General features: G+C 48.8%; 1 protein-coding gene across 2 annotated transcripts; it reads left to right on the forward strand.

The window, feature by feature from the left end:
* Positions 1-74: 74 nt before the first annotated feature.
* LOC146342671 (dnaJ homolog subfamily C member 3-like) lies at positions 75-19766 on the forward strand. 2 transcript variants are annotated; one of them, XM_084806237.1, is made up of 12 exons: positions 75-260; positions 1549-1659; positions 2818-2942; positions 4625-4699; positions 5228-5371; positions 5957-6138; positions 7790-7909; positions 9928-10033; positions 10535-10655; positions 11513-11645; positions 13385-13533; positions 14593-19766. In XM_084806237.1, exons 1-12 carry the CDS (start codon positions 173-175, stop codon positions 14733-14735), a joined length of 1497 nt encoding a protein of 498 aa, XP_084662363.1. In that variant the 5' UTR covers positions 75-172; the 3' UTR covers positions 14736-19766. The 2 variants fall into 2 exon arrangements, with proteins under 2 accessions (XP_084662363.1, XP_084662362.1); XM_084806236.1 differs by having other exon boundaries at positions 255-432; positions 14593-19764.
* The last annotated feature ends 420 nt before the right edge of the window (positions 19767-20186 follow it).

Raw genomic sequence — 20186 nt, forward strand, 5'->3', positions numbered from 1 at the left:
TAGCGAAGTTCTACGGCCTACTGGATGAGGGAACTGATTGGCTACTAATTCTCTCCCCTTTCCCTTGCCGCGATTGGGTGAGGGAGTGACAGCGTCACAACGCTTCCACAAGCCCATGGGGACAGAGCCTCCTAGAGCGGTCGCTCCCCTCTCTTCCCCCCCCCCACGCTGAATGAAGACATCAGGCGACCGGGGGAAAGACAAGCAGGAGACTAGAGCGGCCGGAAGTCGTTTTCGCAGAGGAGGGAACGGATGCGGAAGTGAGTTGGTTCCGGAGCTGGGACATGGAGTCCGGGCAGCAGCCGGTGTGGCGCGGCCTGGGGCTGCTTGGGAGAGGCGGGGAGAGCCCCGGGCTGGGCCCTGGCGGCTGCGAGAGGCGGCTGCTGTGGGCCGCGTCCTTGCTGTGCGTCCTGCTGGATCTGCAGCTGCCAGGTAACCATGGTAACCGCGAGCCCAACCGCTTTTCCTCCAGGCTCTTGGCAACGGCGCTTCTGCTGGCCCCGCCCCCTCGTCGCTATAGGTCACTCTCGGTCACTGCCGCTTCTCTTCCGCTGCAGGCCTTCTCTTGTACGAACGCCCCGCCCACTCCCCAGGCCGCGCCCATCGCGTGCCCTTCGGCCCCTCCCGCTCGTCCTGATGCACTTTGCGACCCCGCCCACATTCCTCTCCGCCTTTTCGCACTTGGCCCCTCCCACTCAGCCTTACTTTGTTTCTAGTCCTCAGTGTTCTTATATTTTGCATACATTCTCTTTCTCCCACAACTTCTCCTCGTGAGTTTGACAGTTTGCTCTGCTAAGGGCTGCTCATGAACCAGCTCTCAGTGATTCCACCTGGAGTGGTCCCTCAGGCCACCAGGGCTGGGGGACGTGTCCAGATGTTGTTAGACTGCATCTACCATCAGCTCTAGCCAGCATAGGCAATGGTGAGGGATGATGGAAGTTGCAGTCCAACAACAGTTGGCGGGCCGCACGTTTCCCATCCCTGCCCACCCCTATAAGGATGCGTGAGGATCATCCTTGACCTGAAGGAAGGAGAGTCTAAGCAGGATCTGTCAAATAACCTGATTGAAGGGATCAGCATGGCAAGAGCTTACTTTTAAGAGATGGAAGCCACCTATTGTACACAAAGTTGTCATTCCCACCCACTCCCCGCTGCCGTGATATGCATGTTTATATATACATTCTTTGCTTTTATTATAGGTAGCCTTTAGTCCTTCTATTTTTCTTATAGGTAAGTGATTCATGAATACAGTAAAAAAAATCTTGCTCTGCTAGCTTTCTTCTGAAGCACACACCTTCTGGGTTAGCAGAAACCTATGCAATCTAAACAAAACAAAATGACTGATGGTTGACTTGTAGAGGTTAGTTACTGGGTAGAACCAGAAGAGGAGAAGAACTTTAGGATTGTCCTTGTGAGAGAACTACAGTCTATATAGAACCAGCCATTTGAACCCTCTATCCACTGTACCAGCCTTGTGCAAAGCAGGTGCTCTGCCACTGCTCTTTACATCAGTGATTGGTCTTGCAAAAAATGCTTTATGTGTTACAGGTTTGTTGGCTGCTGGGCAAGCTGAGATTGAAAACCACCTGGAAATGGGGCGGAAGCTGTTGGCAGCTGGGCAGTTGGCAGAGGCACTGTCTCACTACCACTCTGCAGTGGGTGAGTAACCCAGCCTGTCTGATTGTACTCCTTGAGCAGGCACCGAAATGGTGGGTGTCGCATTGGCTGACACATGCATATTAATACAGGAGCTTCGCTTGACTTCCCAAGCACTCTCAAGGCCTCAGCTAGAGGCCACTGAAGGAGAACTACCAGATTCGTTACCATTATTTTTGGTATAACTCTCTGAACCAGCTGCAGTTAGTTCAGAAAAATACATGTAGGTTTGGTAGGTAGAGCCTGGCGCTGTGATTGTTACTTTGATTGCAACTTTTAATTGGTGTATCAGTGAGATTAAGCCATTTTTAAAATCATATAACCAACTGAACAGTTAGCCCAGATGAATTTGCAGGCATGTTTTTTAAGAACAGAAGTACTTATAACAACGTCTTAAACAAAGCTCTCGCATAGGGGAAAATGCCTTTTCTAACATGATGGTCCTACAGCATATGCTGTATGGCTACAAGCACCACCTACATAGAGGAGTACATTTCTTGCTTCAAGACTGATTATATTTGCATATGTAAAAACAGCAATCAATTAACTAAGACTCATCTGGTTAGTCCAGATTTCTTTAATTGGTTGATTGCTCTAATTGGTATTTATTATTTACATTTTAATCCTGTACTTCCTCCAAGAAGCTTGGCACGGTGTATGTAGTTCTCTTCTCTCTCTCCCCCTCTTACCTTCACAACAACCCTGTGAGGGAAGTCAGAGTGGGAGATAGTGACTGGCCCGAGGACGTCTAGTGAACTTTAAGGGTGCTCAGGGATTCGAACCCAGGTCCCCACTATTCTGTAGGATTTGTGGCTGTCGCAACTACTGTTAAAGCTCAGGGCCAGCTTCTAAATGTAGCCACTTGCCCGTGGCAGGGAAGTATCTCCTCAAGGGGAATAGGCGGGAAAGGCTTTTGCAAAGTGGGGGAGAGCTGATGGTTCATTCGTGCTGCCCACGTGTGGTACGTCCCTAATGGAGATGTGTAGGCCTGTCAGTTAGTAAAACTTCCTTTAGGTGTATCATCTTTTGGAACTCTAGCAAGGCTGCTAAGAAGGCTGTAGCAGCAGGGGCACAGGTGAAGATCCCTATTCCTGATAACAGAAATAAATGCCACTATTTTAATTTGTTTGTCTTTCCTGTTTTTTTCCCCATCCCTCCCAGAAAGTGATCCCAAAAATTACCTTACCTACTACAAACGTGCAACCATCTATTTGGCCATGGGCAAGTTCAAAGCAGCACTGCCAGACCTCTCAAAGGCAATTGAGCTCAAGCCAGATTTCCTGGCGGTAAGGCGTGTTCTTTTTTCTTTTTCACCCCTGCAGTTCTGAGTGAAGCAGTAAGGCTACCTCGGGGGCGGGGGGGAGGATGCAGGGGGAAGACCAGGCTTTGATTTCCCTCCTTCTTGCAGTGCTTGTTTTATTAGGTGGCTTTGAAATGTGAGAGGGTTTACATGCAGACCAGGTGGGTGTTGTCATTCTGCATTAATAACAAATCTGTGGTCATTATCTAAATTTTGAAAGGTATTACATCTTGCCTTTCAATCAAGGCAAGGTTGACTTATGGCACATTCCTGTGCAAGCACCGGGTCATTACTGACCCCTAGAGAGACACCTGCATTACGCTGGCGTTTTCATGGCAGACTATAGCAGGGTGGTTTGCCATTGCCTTCCCCAGTCGTGACTACCTTTCCCCCAGCAAGCTGGGTACTCATTTCACTGACCTCGGAAGGATGGAAGGCTGAGTCGACCTGTGCCGGCTACCCGAGACCCAGTTTCTGCTGGGATCGAACTCAGGTCATGGGGAGAGTTTCGGTTGCAATACCGCTGCCTACCACTCTGCGCCTCACGCACAGCAACCTATGGCACATTAAAACCATACAAAAGACATTTTTTAAAAAATTTCCCAGCAGCCTTTGATTCTCTGTCATAGAGACCAGAATGCCCTTCTTCCCGTCACTTCTGCAGTCCTGGCTGTTAGAGTAGAGCTTTTTCTTGATGCCGGGGGAAGAAAGGTCCCTGGAGCTGCTGTTCTTGTGGCAGGATGTCTGGGGCCAGGCTGGTCTTCCCTTTGCCGTCGTGTGCTTCCTGAAAAGGAGGTTGCAGAAACAGTTTGATGTGGTGGGTCGATTAGTGTGAGCCCCTGTTCTTCCATATCAGGGGTGCAAAATTTCTGGCCCAGGGGCCAAATCCAGCCCTGGGGGCAGGGGGCAGAAGTCCACTCCCCCTTTTCCCAAACAACCAATCATTTGATGGTTTCCTGTTTTTTGTGCGTTTTTTTCACCATTCTAAAACATTGAAATGCCCCCTTCTTAGGCTCCTAGTTACTGACAGTAAGAGTTTTAAGCTAAAATATGCTGGTATCTTTGAGGGGGGTGTTGCCCCACCACTGGAATATGGCCCTCAAGAGCTTCTCTGAAATGAAATTTGGCCCGCCATCTAAAAGAGTTTCTGCACTCTTGTGCTATATATAATCAAAGCCCTGGGGATTGTTAGTGCGCAGAGAGAACTCATCAGCTTTCTGTTTCCAAATAGGAAGTGATTGCTGTTGCCCCAGAGTCTGCGTCTGCATCACCTTTGCTGTGTTCTAAAGCAGGGTTGGGCAGATTCAGGCTCACAGGATCGACTTGCTTTTTACTAGAACCCCGAAATCCACCAACCAGAGCCTGAAGTGCAAACGGCATACACATATCTAAAGAATTCTGAGCCCAGGAGTTCGTGTAGAACTGAATGCAGGTGACAGTCCTTTCACACAAAAATCCACTCCTGGTTGTCCCAAGCTTTCTTCATTTCACCAGTATAATTTAGAGCTTGGGGGGGGGGGGGTGTCCTATTGTTGGCTGTTACTGTTAAACAATCGTGAGTTAAATCCTTGCCAATCTACCACAAATCACTCAAAGATCTATCAGTAGATCCAGATTTACCTTCTGCTCAGCCCTCTTCTAAAGGGTCTGGCCTCTTCTGCTCCACAGGCCCGGCTGCAACGAGGGAACATCCTCTTGAAGCAAGGAAGCACGCAGGAGGCCAGGCAGGACTTTGAAGCAGTGGTAAGCAACATGCCTGCATCTAGAAATAGTGGCTTTTGAGGCAGGCTCGTTTTTCCAGGGCTAGGAATGGACATTCGGTGAAAGATGCTTTGGAGCCTCCTTCCAAACCCATCTCTGGTCCATCAGCAACAGAGTGACCCTCAGCAGTGCCCACCTCCAAGTTCAGTCTCTCTCTGCGCACGCGCACACACACTCTCCAGCTATACATTCTAGCTAGACAGGCGCTTGGAATAACCAACACTGTCAGAGAGGGACCACTTCCATTTCTTGGATTCAGATCTTAGCTGTGCAAATATCAGTTTATTTTTATAGCATTTTTATCCCTGTCCTCAGCCAAAAGGCTCCTGGAGCGGCTTACGTATGATTAGTAAAATTAGAGGTTCGACTTTATGGGCACAACTTCTTGTCCCTTCACCACCTACCTGAGCCTTTCCAGATCTGCTCAAGTTTAGAATTGCCTTTAATGTAAGCAGTGACCTAATATGAAACTTTTTGTTCTTGCTTTAAAAAAAAAAACGATTTCATCAGCTCAGGAGCAATCCGGATAACACAGAGGCCCAAAACCAGCTTGCACGTGTCACCGAGTTAGAACTTTCTATGCAAGCATCTCGGACTGCCTTTCAGGGGCAAAACTACCTGGGAGCAATTGGTTATCTGGATCAAGCAATTGAGGTACTTCGTCCTTAATTCATCCTCTTTAAGCTAGTTTGGCCTAGCCAACAGGGCACTGTGTGACAGCTCTGGGATATCCTGCTTTAAATTCTCATTTAAGCAGGGACCGAGTTTGTGGGGCCTTGGGACTGGTTGCTCTCTTGGCCTGAGTAACTTTCCATATCATACTTAACATTGCTGTAGAATGAAATAATCGACATAGGGTAGTTTCCCTCTTGAGAAACTAGACCAGAAAGATGCCTGTGGTATGAGGTTGCCAAGGCATCTGAACACATCTGGCCATTTTGAAGCACAGCTACAATTTAGGGGTGTTACCTGTCCCTCAGTTGAAACAGCTGGGGAGGAGAGATGATGGTGCGAGCAAGAGAAACCCACTCCTTGACCTGCTTCTCTTCTGACACATTCCATGAAATGGAGGGAGAAAGTAGCAAAATGTTGACAGCTTGATAACAAGCCATGGGGTTTAAAACAATTATTTTATCAGAGTGGCTCCAAGGAAAAATGAGTTGCTGTTTGAAGTTTTAAAGGAACAGCAATGGAGTTTGAGGGGCTTAGGACTATAATTGCCTCCTTGCTTTGCTTCAGATTTCTCCCTGGGACCCAGAAGCGAAAGAGCTCCGTTCCGAGTGCTACCTGTACCTCGGCGACTACAGCAAAGCCATCCTGGACCTGAAACCCACCACCAAGCTACGTAACGATAATAGGGCAGCTTTCCTTAAGCTCAGCAAGCTCTATTACAACTTGGGAGAGCACGAGGAGTCCTTAAAGTGAGTGGGGGGGGGGTGTATATATATGTATATGCACACGTGGGGGGGGGTATTTTTATTTTTTATCCAGAAACTCTTGCATCATTTCATAGCGTCGTTCCAAGGCAGAGGCGCAGAACCTTAGACCCAGGGGCCAAGTCAAACCCTCGAGTTCCCCAGATGGCCACGCCCCTTCCCTTGGCCCCACCCCTTGGCCCAAACCAACAATTGTTTGGTGGTTTCCCAGTTTTTTGTGTAGTTACCCCCCCCCCTTCTTAAAAGTTGAAATGTCTCTTCTAAGGCTTGGTTACCAGCAGTAACATCTTTTAGTTAAAATATGCTGGTATTCTAGGGTCTTTTTGCCTTTGGCTCCACTCCCTTTTGCTTTCAGCCCCACTCTCCGCTTTAATGGGGCCCACCTGGCACCAACATTGTCACCGTTTTGGTGCCAGGTTAAGACGTGTCGTCTGCTTCCAGGCATTTCATGGCATATGGTGGGGCATCTGTGCCTGCTGTCTGAGCACATCCAGTATTCTGTCATACTTGTTTTTAGCTGTTTACGTTGTTCTACATTTTGTATATTTTAATTATTTTATCTGTGTATTGTTGCGAACTGCCCAGAGAGCTTCGGCTCTTGGGTGGTATAGAAATTAAATTAAATTAATAATAAAAGCTTCTCCAAAACAGAATTCAGCCGTAAGGTTGAAAGGGCTTCTGCACCCCTGCCCTAGGGCATGCTCTGGGTTTGTGTTGGGAGGACAAACTCCACAAGCGTTGAGTTTTACAGGCAACCTAAATTTGCATCCCCACCCCCAGAAATCCCCCCTACATTTTACCACTTACAAATGGGGCAGTAAAATGGGGGTGGGGGGAATGGGACAGCATTTCAGCCCAGCCTTATTTATACGTATATTAAAAACACACACACACACCATGTTCTTAAATGGTGCAACGTATTCCCAGGTCAAATGGCTGGAAGGTATCTCCTGTAGTTTTCTGTCTAAAGCAGAGCGTGCGTGGAGAAGGGCAGTAGCCAGAGGCAGGCGTGGCACTGTGGTAGAAGGAGGACGAGCCCGATGAGCTAAAATTTAAGCCAGTTACTAGAGGGCGAGGGGAGCATCCACCACCCCTTGTGCTAAATCCAGCACCCTGAGAGGTGTTGTCTCCCCCCACCCCAATTCCTGTGGAAAGCAAGCAGGCAAGAGGGGCAGAAGAGGGCAGGTAGCACCCGAGAGAGAGAGAGAAAAGGTTATGTAGCATGGAATGGCCTGCTACCTTCCCCGTACGTAGCCACGCTGCTGCTTCCATGTGGTCCTAGGGGAAGGGGTACTGGCCCAGGGCTGTGGTGGAAGCTAAGCTTTGATGAAACAAAACAGGCCCGGGTCTGGTTAGCATTTGGATGGGAGACCGCTTGGGAACTTCAGTGTACGCAGCCTTGAGTTCCGTGATGGAAGAAAGGTAGGATGCAAGCACACTCAACCACGTACAAGGGAAAGAACGACATCGGGCTTCCAGGCAGCAATCCAGCTCAGCCCGCTAACTTTCAGGGTGTCCGTGGCTGCCTTGCTTTCTCTCTCAGCGTCGGTCCCCACTCTGCCCAGTAGAGACTTGGGAAGGGCATGCTGCCTTGGGCCCCTCCTGCCACAGCTAGACCTGGTGCTTTTCTCCGCAGCCAAGTGCGGGAGTGCCTGAAGCTGGACCAGGATGACAAGGACTGCTTCTCGCACTACAAGCAAGTCAAGAAGCTGGCCAAGCAGCTGGAATCTGCCGAGGAGCACGTCAAAGCTCAGAGGTGCGTACCTTCCCGGGTTTCTTGCTCGCAAGGGTGCTGGGGCTACGCTAGCAGGTTATACGGAGCGCCCTCTGCACACAAAGAATGATGTGCTAAAGTTGCTCCAACAGCATGCTGAGAGAAGCTGAATTCTTCAGCGTTTGTGAACATGCGGGTTAAACCAGTTTGTATATATTGTATAGATACATTTTCTTTCCCCTTCCATGGGGAAAGAAAGAGATCCCTGCGAGATACTGAAGCTCTTCGTTTGTGCCAGTTCCACACCTGTGCAGACAGCTTCTGAGGTCTTCGCAGGTGCTGCAAAGGGCTGGATGCGCCCGATCTCGTCTGATCTCGGAAGCTAGGCAGGGCCAGCCCTGGTTAGTACTTGGATGGGAGACCGCCTGGGAATCAAGCTTCCGGCACTGAGCAGGGGATTAGACTCGATGGTCTTGCAGGCCCCTTCCAACCCTATTATTCTACAAAACTTTCTATGATTATACCTTCAAGCTTATATGTGCAGCACATTAAGGCTAGAAAATGTAAGCCAAGGTGCTTGGGGTGAGAGCCGCCTTGCTGGGTCCAACCAAGGATCCATTTAGTCATAGAATCATAGAATGGTGGGGTTGGAAGGGACCATCGAATCCAACCCCGTCGACCGTCCTGTTTCCCACAGCGGCCAGCAGTTGCTTCTGGGAAGCTTGAAAGAAACAGCCCTCCCTGTTGTCCGTTCCCAGTAACTGGAGCATGGAAGATGGAGGTCTGCTATGGATCCGACCTATCCTCCAGGAGTTTGCCTGATGCCTTTTTAAAGCCCTTTGAAGCTGCCCTTATGCTGAGTCAGCCATAGCGCCATCTCGCCCTGGACTGCAGACTCCAGTGGCTCCCTTGAGAACTCAGGCAGAGGGGTCTTCCCCATCCTGGCAACCCCAGATCCTTTGAACTGGAGGTGGACAGAATGGAACTTGTGGCTGTCTGCATGCAAAGCGCATGCTCTGCAACCAAGACCCACGTGCCTTGGTATAAGGCAGCTGTCTGTGGCTCTAAAAGAGGAGATTAGACAACTTTGTGGAGGAAAAGGCCTTATCAGCTAGCTACGGAGCTCTCTAAGCCTGCGGCCATCTCCGCATCTTGTAGTAATAAATTCTAGACAATGAATTTTTTGTGTTGCCTGAAGAAGTACTTTGTTTCCCATCCAGAACCTGCTGCCCGGTAGTTTAGTTAATTGGGTGTCCCTGTGTTTCTAGTGTTATGAAAGAAGGAATATCTCCTCTCTCCAGTACCATTGTTCTGTAATAATGGAGCAGGTCTGTCTGTCAGCACCATAGCTCCAAAACCATGAATCCACAGCACCTGAAAATCGGCATGCATACCAAGGTGACCCTAGGGGAGCGCAGCTCTGGGTTATTTGATTTTTACAACGTATTAATTAATTTCAGTTCATTTAAACGTGTCTGTGTGTTTGAAGCCTACGGTACCGTCTTTTGGTCCTTAACCAGTGCAGGGCTTTGCAGTCGTTATAGTTTGAAGCTGGGGGGTGGGGGAGAAGCGGGGTAGTCTGAGAGTTATACATGCCTTCCCCCCCTGACATGGGACTGCCACCACCTGCCTTCGGCGGAATGGCATGGACAGATCCCTCAGTGGGCTATAGGGATGAACCATGGCAGGGTTTCTACTTTCTTTCCACATGGGAGATTTTTTTTTTTCTCTTGAGAATGTAATGGTGCTGAATTCTGGGTCCAGTAGCAGGTTCTCTTTTATTTAGAAGATGTCAGTCAAATGAGCCTTAAGGGGACTTCCAGTAGATTCTAATCCTGTACATACACACCGAACCTATGCAGCCTGGCAGCTGTTAGTCCCCTTTCTGCACATAGGTTATTTTTATTCAGTGATCACACTGCCTTTCTTCTACTATTTAGACCACAAAATCGGGCTGTGCTCTCTCGCCTTCTTTGACACGAGCACTGTGGGCCCTCGAGGTTAGCTAGGGGCATTTCCGTCCAAATGCTGTTATTTTCTGTGTTCCTGCCTGGCAACAGGTATGAAGACGCCATTGGAAAGTATAAAGCGGCCATGAAAACGGAGCCCAGTGTGGAGATCTATACCACTAAGGCCAAAGGACGCATCTGCCACTGTTTGTCCAAGGTGAGGCAGGAGCACCCAGCATGTTTAGGAAGAGGGGTAGAACTAAAACCAATTTGTCTTAGTAAAAAAAGGGAATGTATGTTTCTTGTAAGTTGAGTATTCAATGTAATAGTCTTTAAAATGAATAAAGAAGTCGTAAAACTTAGTTTAACCACAATGTAATGTTGACATTTTGAGTGAGTTTTGGCAGCCTCAGCCTTAGAGGTCAGAAAAGAAAGGCCTCATTTGAAATCCAGTTACCTGCAGTTGGTTTCCTGCTCTTCCATCAGTTCTCTGTCCATCCTTGGTCATGTTCTCCAGCCTGTTTGGGCTTTTTGCTTCCTGCCTGTAACAGTGGGGTTATTTGGCCTATATCTAAGGAAAGATTTGAACCACTTTTGCTCATGATCCAGTGGGCTGGAATGACTGATGGTACAGAACACGGGGGGGGGGGGGGGGGGAAGCTGTTTCCTGGGAAAGAGTGCTGCAGATGCAGTTGTTTTTCCCCTTTTCCTGCCCCAGAGCAAGCAACCTCAGGAAGCCATCAACATCTGCACAGAAGCTCACCAGCTCGACCCCAGGAATGTCTTCATTCTGCGTGACAGAGCTGAAGCCTACATCCTGAACGAGGAGTTTGATAAAGGTGAGAGGGTCAGTTGTTGGTAGGGGAGCATGTCTCATAAGAATATAAGAGCCCTCCTGGAAGAATTATAGAATCATAGAATAGTAGGGTTGGAAGGGGCCTATAAGGCCATTGAGTCCAACCCCCAAAGATCCATCCAGTCCAGCATTCTGCTTCTCACAGCGGCCAGCCAGATATCGCAAGGAAGCAGGACATGAAAGCGATAGCCCTTTTCCACTCTTGCTCCTGAGCAAGTGGCATTCAGTGATATATTGCTCCCAGACTTGTAGGTCCTATTTATCTGTCACATGTAATTATTGCGGTGGGTAGAGAAAGATCCTGGACTGTTCCTCCCCACCCCCAAGTGATCACAAGTGTAAAAAACCTGGAGTAGTTGGATTGTCATTCCAGTGTCATATGGGTCACCAAGAAGGTCACTTCCAGATCTGTGTCTAATCTATGTAGGCATGGTATATGGAGCATCTGATCTTTGTAAGTGATGGGGAGGGTGGGGTTGTTCCTGCGGGGCACAGGCTTCCCACCTCTTGGATGTGAGAACTTTTTAGAGACGCTTACCCCAACCCAGTACTTTGTTATGGAAGCTCCCCTTTCACACTGGACCAAACACGGGGTGATTGCCCGAGCATTTTCAGTTTTATTGTATTTTAATCATAAGGGCTAGAAACTTGGCTGTGTATCTCCCCCCACCCCAACAAAAAAGCAGGAACTGGTGCTCTCTCGATTCCGTTCTGCCAGTTTCCAGACGCAAAGAGCTACCAGCCCTGCCCTCGGAGACAACACTGGAAAAGAGGTTGCAAAATTGAAAAGGCTGGCTATATTTTTATTCTTAGTTAAAACCAACTCTGTCTTGTTTGTAGCTGTCGAGGACTATCAAGAAGCCAAAGAGTTCGATGGTGAAAATGAGGAATTAAAAGAAGGGTTGGAGAGGGCACAGAAGCTGCTGAAACAGTCCAAGAAGCGAGACTATTACAAAATCCTTGGGATCCGGAGGTGTGTCATCCCGCCTTCTGTAGCTCTTTTGTAGCCCGGGGGGGAGCCACCCAGGCCTACAAACACTTTCTTAGTACATTGTTAGTGAAAGTTGCAGAGGGGGATTGGCCAGTTTGCCCATAAAGTTGAGTCTCTAATTTAAAGCATCTTGGACAGCGGGGCCAGGAAGTGCCCCTGTTTGTGACTCTGTAGGGCTCTGTACCCCAGCGAGTCTGCAGCCAGCAAGGCTATGGTGCGCTGTCTGGCCTGACTCCGTGAGAAGGCCCTTTGGGAGGTGCTAGTGTCATGTAGGAGCTGAGCTGTAAAGTCTTTCCTCTGCCCCAGGCTCTCCTAGGTGGTCACGTCCAGCCTGAGCCCTCACCATCTGTAATATGGGAGTTAATGATACCGACCAGGCCAACGTTAAGAATTACTGAGTTAAAAGTTTGCGACTGTAAATACCGAGACATCATGTTGTTATGGGCACTGTCTCATTAAATGTGGACAGCTTTTTCAGTTCAGTTTTTAATATTTCTATCCTGCCCCTTCCACCTATATTGTCTGTGTACACACAAACAACAGGAACCCCTAAAAATGAAACAGCAGGAAAGATGGCATCAAGAGCCATGAGCAATACCAGAAATACCGTAAAATGCAAAGGCAGTTTTAATCTGCCATCTGAACACGCTCAGTGAGATGACCAGATCTCCTGGGGCAGTGAATCCCGTAACCTTGGGCGCTGCTGAGAAGAAGGCCCGATTTCACGTCCGTGCCCTCTGCGTCTCGCAAGACAGAGGGAAGCGTTACGGGACCTCTGTGGGCAGGTTTATGTGGGAGGAGAGGGTCTGTCAGATAACCTGAGCTCAAACCAGTTATGGTTTGAAAGGTAGGAAGAAGAAGCATCTTGAACTGGGCCCAGAAACAAATGAGTGTAATTGATACAGCATTGTGCTACTGGGCTCCGAACAAACCCTGGGTACTTCATTTCCTGAAGCTTCCGGGCGGTTTTCAAGGGCAGCTGTGCGTAGAGCTCTTTCCATCAACCTAATCTAGAAGTAACCTGGATCTGTGCAACTGGAAAGATCAGCTTTCCCCATTAAAGGCCGCAGTTGGCACACCAGCTGAAACCAGGCAGTAGGGCTCCAGACCACATCCACCACCGGTCTGTTGATTACCAAGGAGACTAACCATTGACTGGACCAGGATGTCAATCTTGACTACAGCTAGCCTTATCAACTCTTGACCCCCCTTTTTTTTTTTAAATCACAGAGTGGTAAAACATTACCACCAGCTCAACCTCTTTTTCACTCAAAGTTGTGAGCCTGGTTGGGTTCAGGGAAAGCTTGGTGCAGCAAGCTGGATGAATGGGTATGTTTGCAAAAAAGTTCTTTATCACATGGCAGCAGAGGGGAAAAATGATATCCTGTGCAGGTCTACTTAGGCTGAGGTCGGAATATGAAAACGTGTGGGTTTTCACTGAAGTCTTTGCCAGGCACAGTGAAGATCTCTGTGCATACCAAAAGTTTACATATGCACATGTCCAGCTCAGTTGGCCAAACAAAAAAGATCACTTTACCTGCCTCCTTTGTTTTTCCTGTGCTTCTGGAACTGACATGGTAATCAAGTCTGAACTGCATGCCATGTTGCCTGCAAAAACATTCCTGCCGCTTTCTCGCCTAGATTTGTTTTTCCATGTTTCGTTGAACAGTCAGGAACAAATCCTGTCTGTGTCTCTTCTCCCCGGTCCTTCCCTTTTCCAGGAATGCAAACAAGCAGGAAATCATCAAGGCCTACCGGAAGCTGGCTCAGCAATGGCACCCTGACAATTTCCAGTCAGAGGATGAGAAAAAGGAAGCTGAGAAGAAATTCATCGATATTGCCGCTGCTAAAGAGGTCCTAACAGATCCAGGTAAAATCCCTCTGATTAAGTTCAGGATCATGTCTGCTTTGCTGTAAACCAGCCTTCCCCAACCTGGCGCCCTCCGGATGTGATGGACGACAACTCCCAGCATCCCCCAGGAGGGGGATGCTGGGAGTTGTCGTCCAACACATCTGGAGAGCGCCAGGTTGGGGAAGGCTGCAATAACTTGTCGTCTGTGATCTGAACACAGCACATAAGGCTGCATCTTTGGTGTAAGTTACTCTGTTTTGGTCACACCTCCTCTGACGTTGTAGTACACATCTTCTCACTTAAAAGGGCTAGGAACTTAATTTTTTTTTCCAGTGAAAGCTCAGTTGCTCAGGAATGCCAGGTCCTGTTCCTGATAGCAAATACAGCAATCAGTCAGCCCCTGAGCATGAGCAAAACGCATCCACAGAAGCAGTGAAAAAGAAATAGACGTAGGGTATAGTCATAACCACCGGCTTTCCTTTTACTAGTAATGACACTATCTGCTATTCAAAGACAGAGGAGGTGGAGTAAAAGCACAAGGGGTTAGAGAGTGGGCTTAACAGTGGCTTGGAAAAGCGATTGCATCTAATAACCTTACATTTATTGTATTTTCACCCCACCTTTTCTCCAAGTTGCTCAAAGCGGTGTATGTGCCCCTTTCCTTTTAGCCTCACAACAGTCCTGTGAGGTAGGCTAGGCTGAAAGGTGGTGGCCGGCCCAGGGTCACCCAAGGCGCCTCAAGGCTGAGTGGGCACTTGAACCTGGATCTGCCCGGTCCCACACTGGTTTGCACAGACTGCAAGCCTTCCTGGACAGGGCTTGTAGTTTTGTGTACAGCTCCTAGCACAAAGGACATATCTAACGTTATGACATATTTTGAGACATCCCCAAATAGAGCTTTTAAAACTAGCAAGGAATAATTGGGAGAGGTATGAAAGCCTCCCTGTTTTTCTTCCCATCCACGTGTCCATGCCCAGACAGGCCTGCCCATTCCTCTTGGTACAGATGATCTCTTCTGTCTCCCCCTCCCCCCCCCCCTGCAACATTTCATTCTCCTTTTTTTTTACCCCCTTCCAGAAATGCGTCAGAAGTTCGACTCTGGTGAAGACCCCCTGGACCCAGAGAATCAGCAGGGCGGGAGCGGCCACCAACACCAGTGGCCCTTTGAATTCAACCCCTTTGGGTCTGGGAACTTCCACTTCAAGTTCCATTTCAATTAACTCGGCTGAGCCCAGAACAGGGGAGGCAAAAACTGTTGTCAGTGAACAGATGCTTCGACCTCTGGGCAACGCTTAAGCGGTGCAGCGACTATGAGAGTGTTGGGCCCCTGCTGGAAACAACCGCTACACAACGGGGGGGATAGGGTGACTTCCCGTCTATATTCAGGCGTCCCTTGTCAGCTCTCCGGATGCTCCTTGCTTAACAGAGCTGAGGCCTCAAGAAAGATGGTGACGCTTTGCTCCTAGCCGTGGTTCCCAAGCAGCGGCGGCTTTGAGGTGTGGGATGTACCATGCATGACGAGCTTTAAAGATCTCCCTGAAATCCTACCTTTCACAGCGATCCTCAAAAAGCTAGGCTGAGTTTAATTGACTTTGTGCCCTCACTCGGCAGGACCCCGGTTATGCCTCTCGTGAGTTGTCTGCGTGAGCTGGTGAAATGATTATTTCCCCCAGCCATCTGTCCAAAACCCTTCGCCACCCTATAACCCCAGTTGAGCAGCTCATCTTCCGTCCAAGATTCCCTTCTTTATAAAAAAAATATATATATATATACACGCACACATATATATGCCATTTGAGTTCACCTTCCCGAGAAACCCTTGGCAGAAAATGCAGGCTTTGAGTCATGCGATGTATGGGACCATCTCGTGTCGATGATGCTGATGGCCAAAGCACAATGGAGTCCTGAAAATATCTTCCTCCATTGCAACATCCCTGGTGTGTTGGGGCGGGGGAGTTGTCTCTGTAGGGGTTTGGAGTTGATATGACTGTTAATACTGAAAAGGCAGGGAGCAGCACCCTTACCGGACCATGTTGGTTAGGCAGAAAAGCCAAACGGAGGTTGCTGTCTTGGTTTCATTGCTGTAAGTCACCCTCTGAAGTGGTGAGATTTGTCTTATCACCGTAGGGTGGATTCTGGTATTGCACATTGACTGCTCTCTTCTTCAAACACGGGGGAGATATAATACCCAAGAAGCCAGTCTGGATTTGGGAGACCGGAGCTTCCTTCCACCCCACTATCCCATGACGTTCCCCTCCTTGCCAGTGTTTGACTGTGTTCATATGTGACTTGCAAGACTAATATTCTACAACGGAGCAGGGAGGCCTCACTCCCCACAATTTTTTACGGTTAGGCAAAATTAAGTGCTTTCTTTTTTCCTGCTCCCCACCCTCCCAGCACAGTAGTTATTATAAAGCCTGGTGTGCGCCAGTTATCTTCCAGCGCCTGAGAGAAGGAACATGAAGGAGGGGCGTTAACTTCCACCTTCACCAAAAGTGTCAAGATTAAACGTTTGTATTGCAAAACCATTGACACTCTTTCCGTCACCTTTACTGTTTTGCTGGAGCAAGGGTTGAGGAAGCAACAGTAGGCCACATTGGCCAGGGCTCTGTCTTACCACCTCCACCACCTCTTCATCCCTTTCTGTGGACTGGCCCTGAGCCAGAGAAAGTGGACTGTGCAGAAGTCAGATCGAAATCAAGGGATGAGTGTTCACGAGGAGTCAAAGGCTGGTATCGAGCATCATTTAGCTAGCGTAGACTAGGAAGAGAGGGGCCTCTTGTGACCCCTCCCTCTCATGAGTGCTGCTCAAGCCTTCTGTGTGGTTGTTTGCAACGGAGGGCTGGCTTGGAGCCAGGATTGGCCTTCCTCAAGAGGAAGGGTTCCACTCATTGGAAGGTCTTTCTGACCAATTTTTAGGCCTTTCCACCCATACCACAGCTCACCCCATGGCTCTCTGTTACATTTTCAGGGGGTGGGGAGGAGTCCACTTCTGTCAGCGCAGTTCACCCAGCGTAAATCTGGATCCGATCCTTTGGTTGCAATCCTATACATTGACCTGGGAGTAACTCCTATTGAACTTGGTGGGACTTACTTCGTAGTAGACATGCACAATAGTGCACTGTGTGTCATTAAAACTCAGATAACTTAAGTGTGCTCTTCTCTGAACTACAACCTATGTGTGTTAGGGAACGCGGAATACCTTCCAAGGCCTAGTTCTGCGTGAGCCAATGGAAGCAAATCAGAGGGAGGCTTTGCACTCTGCACTGGTGCAAGAGGATACCAGCCTGACCCCGGTTGGGAGCAGAGTCTACCCAGAAGCCTACATGCAGCACAGGAGTGGGAGTCGCTAGACTTTTTTTTAGGTAGACAGATACCTCTTCTAGGGTTACCTTTTACCTGATGAGCTTTTGTACCAGCTGGAAGCTGTGTTGCAAGAAGGCTTTCCCCCATATATCAGGGGGTGAGGAACCTCTTGTTGGACTGCAACTCCCATCATCCCTGCCACTGGCCCTGCTGGCTGGGGCTGATGGGAGTTGGAATCCAGCAACAAGTGGAGGGCCACAGATTGCACACCTCTGTCCTACATGCAAGGGCTAAGGCAGGATTGAGTCAAACTACTTGTTTAAGCAAGCCGTTTATTCTCCTCCTTGGAGACTAGTGTAGTATCGCAGCGTAGAGAATCAAGCTGTGAGGAAGCAGGATGTCTCTGTGGCCTGCTTCAAGTCTTCCCCAGCTATTCCACAGTAGGAAGCGGAGAATGCCAGTGCTACCTTGCAGGGTGGCAGTTAGGATTACAGAACATGGCACTTTAGGCTGTTCACGTGCTTTATACATGCTGAGGTGTGTGTGCTTGTTAACGTGCATGGTAAATATGGGCCTGGGAGTGCCTCTTGAGATTAAAACCTGCACGTAGAACATCACCAATGAAACTGGTGGGCTCGATGGGCTTGTAGGCGCCTTCCAAGCCTACTATTCTATGATTCTGTGAAATTATCGTTTTAGAAACACTTGGTTGTAGGACTTGGCCTGTGGGTGGGCTGGCCTAGTTCACAGATTTTTAAGGCCTTTGGGCAAGACATCCTCGATGAGCCCCCTCTCTCAGCAAGGCTCACCTTCTCACTGGCGTTGTCACCAGCTCCTATTGGTCCCCATCCTCTTTCTCATCATTGCGATAACTGTTTTGCTTGATGGGCAGAGAGCAAGTAGGCAGTAGCACCTTCCTCACCTCCGCCGCCGTTTGGGCCAGAGTGAGAGGCAGGTGAACATGCAGGTTGTGATGACAAAGAGGGGGCACATCTCCAGGGGGCTCTTGCCTTTGGGGCCCTGCTGTGGTGTGGGGACCCTCAGCAAGTGCCCAACCGTGCCTGGCTTTGAGGCCAGCACTGTTCATAAGAAACCCCCCGTTTCCCCCAAAATGCTGTTTTGTTTTAGTGCTCTAATGCAACTAGTTGAAAGTCAAAGACGGCGCACGTTGGCCATTGCAGTGCCAAACGAAGTTCCTTTTTATACAAAACAGTCCGCAACACACAAGCTACTGCTTCTTGCACACAGGTCAAGGGCAAGCAGAATCTTTGTTCTAAAAAAAAGCCTCGAGTTGTACCTCTCGGCATCAAGTGAGCAAAGACTCTTAGCTCAAAGCCACAGCAAAGTTCAAGTTTCCTTATCTGTGGGAATCCAGGCGCTCCTCCTCTTGGGCATTGGGTGGAGGGAGGCCAAATTCCACTTGCCACTGTGTCTCCACGCTGAGTAATTCTTCGAGTAATTCTTCACTCATAAAGAAAGGGTGCTTTTGCACTTTCTGTACAGGCCAAGGGTTAGATGTAGGATTAACCTCCTTGTGCATAACTGTCAGAAGTAGAACTCCCTTTAAACTAGGGCCCAGCGAGGTGTTTCAATGGCTGGCATGTCAGATCTTGGAAATGTGAAGCGGTGCTACGCGCCACAGGCTGCATTTCAATTCCCTTCCTGCAGGGATGGAGGCCAACACGGGGCCTTTTAGCTCAAATCTCAAACAGGTCGACCAGCACGCGTGATGGGGGCAGCAGTCAGCCCGCGTCTGCTACGGGATGGGATGGTTGTGTATACATGCACACTCCCAATCTCCGCACTGCCATCCCTTTTGAAAGAGTGAACTAACCATTTAAAAGAAAGAGAAGAAAATGTAGAGGTCAAACTAACTTTCCCTTGAGGAAGGGCTGCGCCTCAGGGGTAGAGCACCTGCTTTGCAAGCAGAAGATTTCAGGTTCCTTCGCCAGGTAGGGCTGGAAAAACTGCTGCCTGAAACCCTGGAGAGCCACTGCCCATCAGTGTTGATCATACTGGGCTAGGTGGACCCATGGTCTGACTCAGAATAAGGCAGTTCCTTGGATTTCTACATTACCCTGTTTCGGAAGCCCGGCCACGACAAGGTACTGAATCATAGAATCATGGAATAGTAGGGTTACAAGGCCATCGAGTCCAACCCTCTGCTCAAGGCAGGAATCCAAGTCAGAGCATCCCTGACAAATGGCTGTCCAGCCTCGTCTTGAAGGCCTCCAGTGTGGGAGAGCCCACCACCATTGTCGTATTGCTCTTACAGTCAGGATGTTTTTCCTGATGTTCAGCCGGAATCTGGCTTCCTGAAACTTGAGCCCATTCTTCTGTGTCCTGCACTCTGGGATGATCAAGAAGAGATCCTGGCCTTCTTCTCTGTGACAACTTTTCAAGTACTTGAAGAGTGCTATCATATCTCCCCTCAGTCTTCTCTTCTCAAGGCTAAACATGCCCAGTTCTTTCAGTCTCTCTTCACAGGGCTTTGTTTCCAGTCCCCTGATCATCTTTGTTGCCCTCCTCTGAACCCTCTCCAGTTTGTCTGCATCCTTCTTAAAGTGTGGTGCCCAGAACTGGACACAGTACTCCAGATGAGGCCTAACCAGTGCTGAGTAGAGGGGAACTAGTACTTCCCGGGATTTGGAAGCTATGCTTCTATGAATGCAGCCCAAAATGGCATTTGCCTTTTTTGCAGCCACATCACATTGTTGGCTCATATTCAGCTTGTGATCGACAACAATTCCAAGATCCTTCTTGCTTGTAGTGTGGTTGAGCCACGTATCCCCCATCTTGTAACTGTGCATTTGGTTTCTTTTTCCTAGGTGCAGAACTTGGCATTTGTCCCTATTAAATGTCATTCTGTTGTTTTCTGCCCAGCGCTCCAGTCTATCCAGATCACTTTGAATTTTGTTTCTGTCTTCCAAAGTATTAGCTATCCCTCCCAATTTTGTGTCATCTGCAAATTTGATCAGCATTCCCTGCACCTCCTCCTCCAAGTCATTAATACAAATGTTGAAGAGCACTGGGCCCAGGACTGAGCCCTGCGGTGCCCCACTCGTTACCTCTGCCCAGTTTGAGAAGGTCCCATTGATAAGCACTCTTTTCTTTAAGTCCGATTCTGTAGCCAACTGTGGATCCACCGGATCGTTGTTTCATCTAGCCCACTTTGAGCTAGTTTGCTCATCAGGATATCATGGGGCACTTTGTCGAAAGCTTTGCTGAAGTCGAGGTATATGATGTCTGCAGCATTCCCACGGTCTACAAGGGAGGTTACTTGATAAAAAAATGAGATCAGATTTGTCTGGCAGGACTTGTTTTTGACAAATCCATGTTGTCTTCGAAGAAGAAGGAATATCGAG

This window comes from Heloderma suspectum, chromosome 6 (assembly GCF_057233095.1).
Source record: "Heloderma suspectum isolate Gila_16-S chromosome 6, 16-S_ref, whole genome shotgun sequence".
Taxonomy (NCBI): Eukaryota; Metazoa; Chordata; class Lepidosauria; order Squamata; family Helodermatidae; genus Heloderma; species Heloderma suspectum.

Excerpts from the sequence above, each read along its gene's own strand:
- LOC146342671 (XM_084806236.1), top strand. The coding sequence starts at position 285 with ATGGAGTCCGGGCAGCAGCCGGTGTGGCGCGGCCTGGGGCTGCTTGGG. Across the intron at positions 5,372-5,956 it reads ATCTGGATCAAGCAATTGAG|ATTTCTCCCTGGGACCCAGA; the intron begins GTACTTCGTCCT and ends GCTTTGCTTCAG. Across the intron at positions 7,910-9,927 it reads GAGCACGTCAAAGCTCAGAG|GTATGAAGACGCCATTGGAA; the intron begins GTGCGTACCTTC and ends GCCTGGCAACAG.